We start from the raw sequence: 12,295 nt of genomic DNA, 5'->3' as shown, positions 1-12,295 counted from the left end.
TCTATAGCTGTGTGAGAACGGACTAATACAGAAAATTGATACCAGTAGAGTGGGGCACTGCTATAAAGAAAAACTGAAAATGTGGAAGCAACTTTGGAACTAGGTAACTGGTAGATGTTGGACAGTTTGGAGGGCTCAGAAGAAGACAGGAATATGTGGGAAAGTTCGGAACTTCCTAGACACTTGTTGAACAGTTTTGATCAAAATGCTGATAGTAATGTGGACAATGAATTCCAGGCTGAGTTGGTCTCGGATGGAAATGAGGAAGTTATTGGGAACTGGAGAGACATGTGGCATTTCATCCCTGCCCTAGCGATCTGTGGAATTGTGAACTTGAGAGAGATGATTTAGGGTATCTAGCAGAAGAGATTCCTAAGCAGTAAAGCATCCAAGATGTAACCTGACTGACTCTGAAAGCAGTCAGTCATATGCATTCACCAAGATATTATCTGAAACTGGAACTTTTACTTACCAGGGAAGCAGAGCATAAAAGTTTGGAAAATTTGCAGCCTGATCATGTGGTAGAAAAGAGAAGCCCATTTTCTGGGGAAGAATTCAACCCAGCTGCAGAAATTTGCTTAAGTAACCAGGGGCCAAATATTAATAGCCAAGACAATGAAGAAAATGTCTCCAAGGCATGCCAGAGATCTTCATGGCAGCCCCTCCCATCACAGGCCCAGAGGCCTAAAAGAGAAAAATGGTCTCATGGGCTGGGTACAGGGTCCTGCTGCTCTGTGCAGTTTCTGGACTTGGCACCCTATGTCTCAGCTGCTCCAGCTCCAACTGTGGCTAAAGGGGGCCAACATACAGCTCAGGCCATGGCTTCAGAGGGTGCAAGTCCCAAGCCTTGGTGGCTTCCACATGGTGTTGGGCCTGCAGATGCACAGAAGACAAGAATTGAGGTTTGAGAACCTCCACCTAGATTTCAGAGGATGTAGAGAAATGCCTGGATGTCCAGGCAGAAGTCTGCAGCAGAGGTGAAGCCCTCATAGAGAATCTCTGCTACGGCAGTGTGGAAAGGAAATGTGGGGCTGGAGGCCCCACACAGAGTTCCCACTGGGGCACTGCTTAGTACAGCTGTGATAAGAGGGTCACCATCCTCCAGACCCCAAAGTGGAAGCTCCACTGACAGCTTGCACCACACGCCTGGAAAAGCAGCAAGCACTCAATGCCAGCCCTTGAAATCAGCCACAGGGGCTGTACCCCACAAAGCTGCAGAGGTGGAGCTGCGCAAGGCTGTGGGAGCATACTTCTTGTATCAGTGTGCCATAGATGTGAGATGTAGAGTCAAAGGAGATTTGGGAGCTTTAAGGTTTAATGACTGCCCTGCCAAGTTTCGGACTTGTACGGGGCCAGTGGCCACTTTGTTTTGGCCAATTTCTCCCATTTGGAACAATTACATTTATCCAATGCCTGTACCCCTATTGTATCTTGGAAGTAACTAACTCATTTTTTATTTTACAAGCTCACAAGTGGAAGGGACTTGCCTTGTATCAGATGAGACTTTCGACTTGGACTTTTGGGTTAATGTTAGAATGAGTTAAGACTTCGGGGGACTGTTAGTAGGCATGATTGTGTTTTGAAATGTGAAAAGCACATGAGATTTGGGAGGGGCCAGGGCAGAAAGATACGGTTTGGCTCTGTGTCCCCACCCAAATCTCACCTCAAATTATAATTCCCACATGTCAAGGGAGGGACCTGGTGGGAGATGATTGCATAATAGGGGCAGTTTCTCCCATGTTGTTCTCATGATAGTGAGGGAGTTCTCATGAGATCTGAGGGCTTAAAAGTGGCAGTTTCCCCTATACCCTCTCTCTCTCTCCTGCTGCCATGTAAGATGTGCCTTGCCTTCCCTTCACCTTCTGCCATTATTGTAAATTTCCTGAGGCTTCCCTAGCCACGTAAAACTGTGAGTCAATTAAACCTCTTGTTTATTAATTACCCAGTCTCAGTATCTTTATAGGAGTGTGAGAATGGACTAATACACTTACCAAGCATCTACTATATGCCAGGCACAGTTCTAGTTGGTAGAAATAAAGCAGTACAGTAAATAGAATGAACAAAAAGTCTTTTATTTCTGAAGTTCATTTACCAATGACGAAAGACAGATGACAGATAAAATAAATGAATATACTGTAGTTCAAAGGTGCAAAGTGGAAAAAATAAAGCAAAGTAAGGAGGAGAAAGAGTGAATTTTTTAAATTGCTCTTAGTAGGCAGCAATATATGGCAGGTGGAATTCCAGAGCGTTTTCCCATGAGTTCCTAAAGTCAAAGTAAACAGCAGAATAGAGATGTAAAGAAAAATTGGATGAAATCTTTGAAAGGAGGAGATGAGTGAGGATCATACACCACTCTAGGATTGGAGCCAACATCTAGATTTCTCAACTGTAGTTTGCCCAAGATCTATTAGCAATTATTTCTAATTAGCATTATTTCTAATGTAGAAATAAACAATGCCCATCAGCTTTACTCATTTCATGAAAATGCAAAATACTCAGAAGCTACAACTGTTCTCCAAGAATCTCTTCAGTGGGGCTACAGTTCTTTAGCCAAAGAAATGGCAAGAATCTGTTTAATAGAGTAATGTTTTATGAAAATAGTTATATATAAAAGAAATAATGTTGTCAATTATTATGGAATGTTTAAGGTAGATTTTTTTCATAGATAACTCTTAAATTCATATAAAATCAAAATGTTTAAATGAAATTATCTTTCACTTTTGGCAAACATATAATGCAGAGCACAATATAGTCAGGTGACTATAGTTAACATTAATCTATTGTTCCTTTCAAAATAGCTAGAAAAGAATAATTTGAATATTCCTAGCATGAAGAAAAGAGAAATATTTAAGGTAATGGATATTACAATTCCAATTCAGATTATATTAATGTATGAAATTATCACATGTACCCAGAGAATATGTACATCTATAATGTACCAATAAAAATTAATTTTGAAAACTATACTGTCTAATCTTAATCCATACATGACACAGAGACACACACACATATATGTGAATGAGTGGATGGATGTGTGTGTGTTTGTGTGTGTGTAGCTACACATACAAACATGGATGTACAGATATGTACTAGTTTTACTGCTTTTGGGAGATTAAAATGAAGCAGGTGCCCCCAGAGAGTGAAGCTGTGAGACCTGGTCTGCTAAAGGTCAGAACAAGCACACATGTTCTCTTTCTCTCTCCTTCCTTCCTTCCTTCCTTCCTTCCTTCCTTCCTTCTTTCCTTCCTTCCTTCCTTCCTTCCTTCCTCTTTTCTTTCTTTCTTTCTTTTTAATAATTTAGCCCTGTATACCCAGATACTCACTAAGCATTACTATCATGAATAATTATCGATAATAACACCAATATTAATAACTAAAGGTTGTTTAAAACCCATGTAAATGCCACCCACTGGACTTTGAAATAGTAGAAACTGAACACTTCCACAGAGCAGCTTGTTCTCAGACAGCCCAAAAACAGTGCCAGAAAACACATCTTTTGTTTTCAGTGTCAACAAACTATTTGTCAGGAAACAAAAGGAAGGCTCTGCCTGCGCTGGTGGACTTTTCTGAAATCTGAAAATTAGTTTACTGCTTGTTCCTGCTTAGAATTACAGGAAGAAGCAGTTGCACAAATATATTACAAGCTTATTCCTCAGAACTGTTGTGGAAAAAGGCAGACTGAGAGAAGAAAGAGCCCCCACCTCCCTACCTCCCAACACACACCAGTGTTACTGTTAAATCAAGCTGAAAGCTGTCTCCTTACACATTTTAAGTTCAGCCTAAAGGTTTCTCTGTACACAGTGAACTGTAACCTAAATGGATGTGCAAACAGACTATAACCTACTCTTGTGCCAATCACCAAGTTTTGAGCAATCAAAGGTGGCCAACTGTTCAAATCCTATTCAAAATAAGGCAAACACTGAGCTGTAACCAATCCAGCTGTTTCTGTACCTCTCTTCAATTTTTGTACATCACTTTCCTTTTTCTCTCCATAAGTCCCTTTCCACAAGCTGGACTCTCTCTGAGCACACTCTGGCACAGGAGACTGCCTGATTTGCCAGTAGTTCTTCGCCCAGTTAAACTCTGCTAAGTTTAATTTGTCTGAGGTTTTTCTTTTAACGCCACCTAAGGATTAACCTTCTCTAGGGCCTCAGTTCTCAAATTCCATTTTCTGAAGACTGTCCCAGGAAGTGTGTACAGGGCAAATATTCTGAGAAGGTCGGAGGTAGAGCTCAGGATGCTGTAGATTCCCAAGTGCCACAGGAAATTCGGAGGCAGGTAACCCAGGTACTGCAGTTTGAAAAGCACAGCTGTTTTTGGAAGAGGGGTACTTTCTCTTAACATCTTCTCCTAAATCGTGAGTCATCCTGCCATAGCCCACCTTGCACCTTTTTCTCTCCAGTCTACTCTGCCCCACACTGCCTCACACTGGACCCCACTCCTTTATTTTCAACCCTTACAAAACATTACAAATTCAATCCAAATGTTGTATAAAATTTGTGAAGAGCAAAGCTTTAAGTACAATCCAGAGTAGAAAACAAGTTCAAACAGATACCAGAAATTTCTGTTCATTGAAATGTAATGCCCTTTCCTCTGAAGAGGGAATTTCCCAAAACTTTTTTCCTTATGCCTAGGGTCCCCTAACAGGTTGCTGAGAATCCACTCCTCTTCCTCCTTCCTCTGTGCCAGGGATTTTACAACAAAATTCTCCATGTTTCTGTATGCAAAGCAGTTTGATTTTCTACCCAACCCTTACTCCAAACTAGATTCTGTGTCTCCCTCAGCATACCCTAGCACTTGTTAAATTGTTCTGCTCAATTAAGGCCCATCTACTCCATGTCTTTATTCTCAGCAGCACGAACAGCCAGAGCTTTGAAAATAGAATTTTCTTTAGCATATCAAATCCTTAGGCAAAGCACCTCTCACACCATTATCCATAGCAGATGGTAGCAACAGAATTATGCACCCTCTCGCGGTCCAGAACAAGTCTATACCCTGGAGCAAGGGTGAAAGGCAGAGTCCTTCCAGTTATATTTGTGTTTTAAATAATTCAGTTTATTAAAATTATAAATGTTTTGAACTAGACTAAAATGTTTGCTCTCTTACAAAGTGTTTCGAGAAACTGAAATATTCCCTGCCTCAGTAACTGCCTTACTAATAAGCATGTTGCAATCAAATAAAATTTTTTTCCAGAATTTTAGTGATACAAAGACATTTCCACTATGCTCTTTGCCTGGGATAATTTTTTTTAATCATTGAAATACTCAGAGCATAATAAACTCAGACCTGTTCATTGTGACCCAGGAAAGGATTTTAAAATCTTATAGATTTGAAGAGACCTGCTGTTGGAAAGAGGGCACAGTAAAGGAACATCTTAAAACTTTAGAATTAGAACCTCAAGTAAGCTTGAGTAGCATATTTATCTGAAAGTGAGTGATAATGGATTCATTACACAAGCCAGCTCCCCTCTAACTTATCTCCAATGCATCCTTTGGATGACAAGGCAAGGGGCTTGTGGTAGGAAAGTCTTCCTCTCCAGATCAAATGAGTTTGAGCACCTTGTTCCTTTCCTTCATAGCCCTTTCCTTAGTTTACTTTGCTTTTAGTATTATTTGATTAATTCCTACTCCCTGTTATACATGTAAGCTCAAGAGAGTGGGAACTTTATCTTTTACTTATCACTGGAATTCCAAGAGCCTCGTACAACACCTGGTATTAAATAAACTTGCATTCATACTGTTGAATGAATAAACAGACGATTATTTGAGGATGTGAGTCTTTCACTTGAAAGTTAAAAAGTTGACCATATAATTTCAAAACATAGGACAAGAATATAGAGAGAATATACTGAAGGTTTGGTACAGAGAGCAAAAGAACAAGTCCAGTTTTACCAGTAATAAATAATCTCATAGCCAATCAGATGATCACAGTCCTGTGAGGAAGATGACAATTATAACAAGCATGAAAAGAATAACATTTGGATTCCACTTTATAATTGAGTGCCATCACCTAGAGTATGGCACTCATTCTCATAGCAACTCTTGGGAATAGTCAGAGCAAGGGCTTCAAAATCCCCACTTTGTAGAGAAGGGAACTAGAAATGAAAGAAATTGCACGATTTGTCATGCAGAAATAATAAGCAGAACCAGTGTGTTGGCAGATGTGCAAAGCAGTTACATGTGACTTCACTAAAATTGTACAGAATAGAAAGTGGGGAGTATAGACTTGTCCTCAAATCATACCACACTACAGAGTGGGTCAGAAATAGCCAACAGTTATGACTTATTAAGACCCAAACTTCAGGTTCTAAAAATATTCCTGTAGAATAACAGAATATCTGTTTATGAAGTTAAACATTATTTCTTATTTGTTATTTAGAGGTAGGCTTGGTGGTTGCATAAGGATTAAAATTGAAAATAGAAAGCAAAATGAGATTCAAATAAATATTTAAATAAGTAAAGCAATCCTAAATTTGCAGATATTACCAATAATGAATTATGATCTTAAAGAAACTTTTCTAAACTATCAACAACATAATTGATCAAACATTTCAAAATAAAACCAAATTATTTATTCCATCTATAGAAAATAGTATTACAAAGTCATTGTGACATGAAGAGCCAAAGAGAATGAAGTCAAAGACTACCATAAAAAAATTTATTAAAAGACAGTTCATTAATATTTTATTTTCTCTAAATAAATTTAAAGGATCTCTTCTTTTGTCCTAGACAATATTCTTTTTTTTTTTTATTTTTTTTTTGGAAGTTTTGCTCGGACACCCAGGCTAAGTGCAATGGCATGATCTCAGCTCACTGCAACCTCCACTTCCTGGTCCAGTGATTCTCCTGCCTGCAGCTCCCGAGTAGCTAGGATTCTGCGCAACGCCACCACTCAGCTAACTTTACTTTGTATTTTTAGTAGAGATGGGGTTTCACTATGTTAGCCAGGCTGGTTTGAACTCCTGACCTCAGGTGATCCACCCACCTCGGCCTCCCAAAGTGCTGGGATTACGGGTGTGAGCCACTGCGCTGGGCCAATGTTCCTTTTCTCAACAAATTTTGCAAACATCATTTTGTGTTATTTTTCCTTAAGAGAGCTTCCTCTACAAATTATATATTCTGTAGGCCCTCTAGATTCACCTGTGTTCAGAAATATTTTTGTAAACAGGAAATCTCAATGACAAGACACAATTTTTCCAACTCCTTGAGTTTCCATACATGAGCTCATAATAGGTATTTTTTAACTTTGCCCCATAAAACTTTTCAAATATATTCCAAAGTGGACACAATAGTATAATCAATTTACCCAACATCCAACTGCAACAATTATCATTTTTCTAATTGTATTTCTTGTGGTTTACTTTTAACATGAATACAGATTTCTAAACTGTGGTTGATTTCTAAACCTCTGTTGGGAAATTGAAGTGAAAAAAAGGACTAATAAAATTTCAGTGGCTTCATGTTTGTTTTTAAATGTAATATTTTATGATCCATTAACTTTTAAAACCAAGTTCTTTCTGTTCTTTGGAAACTAAAAGATGAATTATAAATGTTTTACATGCTGAGAAATGTTTTTAAAATATATTGAAAATAAATAAATATTTATGGAGGCCTACTATAAGCTGAAGAAAAAAAAACACACACACACAAGACCATGCTTGCTTACAAGTTTACATTATAGTTGGAAAAACACAAAATAGATCAGTATAAACAGAAAAGAAGGGTCACAAAATATAAGCTTCTTGAGCATGCAATACATCATTTTGATGTCAGATAATTGGAGAAATATATTTTAAGAGAAATGTATCATGAGGAAATGTTTCATAATTGACATATACGATCAATATGTCAAATGGTGCAGACAAAATTTCACATATAATGGCTGATCATTCAAAGGTTATGAGTAAATGGACCGATACAGTACAATTGCCTGGAATACATAACTATACTTTCACCTTCAAATTACAGTGCTATTAATAGGAGCTTGGCTTGACAAGTAGAGAGCAAGAATTTTCTGCCTTGTGATTTCTTTATGCTGCCTGCAGTCTTCATGCCCATTGTATGTAATTATCTAAAATTAAATTTACAGCAAAGGTCATGTCACTTTAAAATCTCTTGATAACAAAAATAAGATGATTAAGAAATCTGTTCAACAAGGCCGGGCGCGGTGGCTCAAGCCTATAATCCCGGCACTTTGGGAGGCCGAGACGGGCGGATCACGAGGTGAGGAAATCCAGACCATCCTGGCTAACATGGTGAAACCCTGTCTCTATTAAAAAATACAAAAAACTAGCCGGGCGAGGTGGCGGGCACCTGTAGTCCCAGCTACTCGGGAGGCTGAGGCAAGAGAATGGCGTAAACCTGGGAGGAGGAGCTTGCAATGAGCTGAGATCGGGTCACTGCACTCCAGACTGGGCGACAGAGCAAGACTCCGTTTCAAAAACAAAAGAAAAGAAATCTGTTCAACATAAAATTTCTTAGCATGCCCTAATGCAAATCTTTCTATTGCTTTTTCAAAGCCATATATTCCCTTTCAATTCACGTTTTGAAAAAAGAACAAAGTAAACCTAAAAGACATAGAAGGAAACAAATAGTAAAGAGAACAGTAAAAAATGGTCAAAGGAAAACCAAACAATGGGAAGAATGCATAAAGACAAAATTGATATTTTAGAAAGATTAATAAAAGTCATAAGCCTCTAACAAGGCTGTTCAAGAAAAAAATAAAAAAATAATTTATCAATATCAGCAATTAAAGAGGAGACCATCACAGATTCTCAGATATTAAAATAATAATAAAGAAATATTGTTAACAACTATATGATAATAAATTTGACAACTAAGATGAAATTGACAGGTTCCCCAATAAATATATAGTACCCAAAATAACACAAGAAGAAACAGAAAATATTAATAACCCTATATTTTTTAAAGAAATTACATTCATAATTTAAAAGCTTCGCACAAAGAAAACTCCATGCCCTCAGGGCTTCACAAGTAAATTCTACCAAAATTTAAGGAAGAAATAATGTCAGTTTTACACATAAACTCTTTCAGAAAATACAGAAATAAAAAATGTTTTCCAATTTGTTTTATGACACCCAGAGTTACCCTGATACCAAAATCATAGGCAATCATCTTTTTCCAAGAAAAGGAAACTACAGATGAATACCTCTCCTGAACACTGATTCGAAAATCCCTAAAATATACTAGTAAATCAAATTCATCAAAAATACTTCACAACAAAATGGGATTTATCCCATTTAGAAGGTTGATTTTCTACTTGAAAATCAGTTGTAATTGACCATGTTGATGAATTAAAAAAAGAAAACTATATAATCAGCAGCTCAATAGATGCAGAAAATAGTTTTGAAAATTCAACATGTATTCATGATTTAAAACAAAACACTTAGTGAAGTTGAAATAGAAGAAAACTTCCTCATTCTGAAAAGGGGCAATAATATAAACCCTTCGCCTAACATCATACGCAACAGTAAACTAAGAACAGACAAGAGCTACAAGCAGTTATATATACATTGATGCAGACAAAGTCTGCAGTTAGATTCAGGCAACTTAATTATCTAAAAAAAAAAACAAAAAACCAGTAATTTTCGAAGAATGTGACAGAATCTAGAGTAGCAACAACAATGTCCTATACCCAATCACAAAAATAGCAGCATAGCAAAGAAACTGAAGAGTAACCCATCCTCAGGCAAAAAGGCAGTCAACAGAAACAAACTGCAAGTATGTCCAGATGTTGAATTTTTAAATGGGCAGAAGACTTAAAGAGACACTTCACAAAAGGAAATATGAAGCTGCCAGTAAGGATAGGAAAATGTGCGCAACATCATTAGTCATCAAGGAAATGCAAATTAAAACCAACATGAGATGGCATTTCATAACAAATAGAATAGCTAACAAAAAGACTAACAATACCAAATATTGGCAAGGATGTGGAGCATCTCTCATATGTAAAGTCAAAATGGTATAAGGCCTTTGGAGAAATATTTGGCAATATATTATAAAGTCAAACATGCATTGACCCTATGATGCAGGAATTCCACTCTTGGGTATTTACTTAAGAAAAATGAAAGCATATGTCCACAAGTAGACTTGCACAAAAATGTTAATATGAGTTTTATTTGTAATAGACAAAAATGGGAAGCAGCCAAAATGTTCATCAACAGGAGAATGCAGAAACAAATTACAATATAGTCATACAGTGAACTAGTACTCAGAACCAAAAATCAGCAAACTAATGATACATACAACAATGTGATTGAGCCTCAAAACCATTATGTCAAGCCAAAGAAGCGAGTCGCAGAAAATAGATATATGATTGCATTTATATGAAGTGCCAGCATAGGCAAAACTAAGCTATGGTGGTGGAATCACAGGGGCAGGGAAAGGGAGAGTATCTGGAAAGGGATATGGAATTTCCTGAGGTAATAGAAATGTTCTACCTTGGGAGCCACAGTGGCTCAGGCCTGTTGTCCTGGTGCATAAGGAGGCGAGGCTTAGGCATTCGAAGCCAGCCTGGGCAACATAGAAACCTCTCATTTATATAACCAAGAAATGTTCTACATCGTTATTGTCATGTTACTTGATACACATTTATCAAATTCCATTGAAATGTAAGCTTAAAATCTGTTTGTTTTACTGTGTGTAAACTGTACTTAAGAAAAAATAATTTTTCAATGCTACATTTAATTTTATAGCCCTAATATTTTCTTAGTTACACTTGAAAATAAGTAGGTTGACTTTTGAAAAAAAAAATTCCATTGAAAAGTTTGATCACAGAAATCTTTTCATAAAGTTTTTATCTGCTGCCATAGAATCCTGAGAACCTACACATACACACACATACACACACACACATACACACACACACTAGACTGACCCATGTGAATATAACTTTCCTGGCTCCTGCTTCCTTACCATCAAGGGGGGTATAGAAATGACAGTGAGTTGCTTGGGGAGAATATCTGCTTTCCTGATAAGATACTTACCTTTTTAAAAAAGGTCTCTGGAGAGAGGGCTTTAAAGCAAAGAATAGAAAGAATTGCAGGCCCCATGAAAGGAAGAAATTAGAATTAGTGAGGCCCCAGAAGATCTGTCAAAAGATATCACATAGACTGCCATTGCTTCTTTGTTTAGAAAGGTATAGAGATAGCCACACATTGCAGAAGACCAGCTGGATGAAGCTTAAATCCCGGAATCAAGAAAGTAAATATCTAATTGGCAATATTTGTTATGAAAAGTTACGCTCCCAATTAGCTGAGGTTTTTGGAAAAGATATTCAGATTGAAAAGTCAACAAAAATGTACTGCTTGCTTTTACTTTATTCAAAAAATGACTAAAATTTTATCTTAAAATCTATATAAGGAATATACTCTGTATTTATGAAATATTCTATTGAATTTCAGCAGTAAAAGGAAATTCTTGCTACTAATGGTGAAATCATCATGAACTTATACCTAGACCATAAATATATTTTCAAATTAAATAAGTCTTTTCTAGAAATGATAAAGCTTGAAACCACACTCTTGTCATTTTGACCTTTTACAAAGCTAGACTTATTAGAAGACCTAAAAGCACCCAACATATGTGATTATATCTTTATTTGTTATAGCCTATTTCTTAACAATGTCCTTCCTATTACTAATATTTGTGTGTTATAATCCTCTGTTAATAATATGAGTTATCTGTCATTGGTTCCATAATACAGAATGATAAACAGTGTTAGGAAAACAAGCTATAGTTCTCTGTTTATGTTGAATCCAAAGTTCGCCATTTACTCACTGTAAAGGAGTATGTTCCACATGTTGCATGGCCTCTGGCCTCAGTTTCCTCATCTGTTAAAAAGGGGGTAATAATAGTACATTCTTCACAGGGTTATTTCAAAGAGTAAAGTAGAATTGAATGGAAACAATTTCAGCACCTTAATATCTCCTTGACATTTCAATTGGATTCTACCAATAACTCTATAAAGTAATCTACCAATAACTCAATAAAGCACAGAGAACAGTGGCCCTATCTTTCCATGCTCCTCCCTCCTTCATGACAGTACCCACAGAAGAGGAATTTTGTGTTTCTATAATGCTAAATGCCATAAAAATATTTTTTAAAAGGAAAGACTCTAGCTGTTTAGACTATGGCTAAGTCTGTCATCCATTTGTTCATTTACATAGTTTCGAACTTTGGAATCAAGACTTCTGATTTCAGTTGAGAAGTGTGCAGCAAATAATTCTCTAATCAAATTGTACTAACGTAAAAAGCAAGGAAAAGCCTTCAGGATC

General features: G+C 37.0%; 1 protein-coding gene across 5 annotated transcripts in view; it reads right to left on the bottom strand.

Moving 5' to 3' along the window:
• FRK (fyn related Src family tyrosine kinase) overlaps nt 1-12,295 on the bottom strand; it is a 163,110-nt gene that overhangs the window by 70,623 nt on the left and 80,192 nt on the right. Inside the window, exon 2 of one of the 5 annotated variants that reach the window (XM_017869922.1) lies at nt 11,799-11,851. The exons of the other annotated variants lie outside the window; for them this stretch is intronic. Within the exon in view, the coding sequence (XP_017725411.1) occupies nt 11,799-11,851 (53 nt within the window). The remainder of the gene's footprint in view (nt 1-11,798; nt 11,852-12,295) is intronic. 5 annotated transcript variants of the gene reach the window in all.

Source organism: Rhinopithecus bieti, unplaced genomic scaffold (assembly GCF_001698545.2).
Source record: "Rhinopithecus bieti isolate Rb0 unplaced genomic scaffold, ASM169854v2 scaffold_4829, whole genome shotgun sequence".
Lineage (NCBI taxonomy): Eukaryota > Metazoa > Chordata > Mammalia > Primates > Cercopithecidae > Rhinopithecus > Rhinopithecus bieti.
Note: the sequence above shows the minus strand (reverse complement) of the source record. Positions and strands in the feature narration are given on the sequence as shown.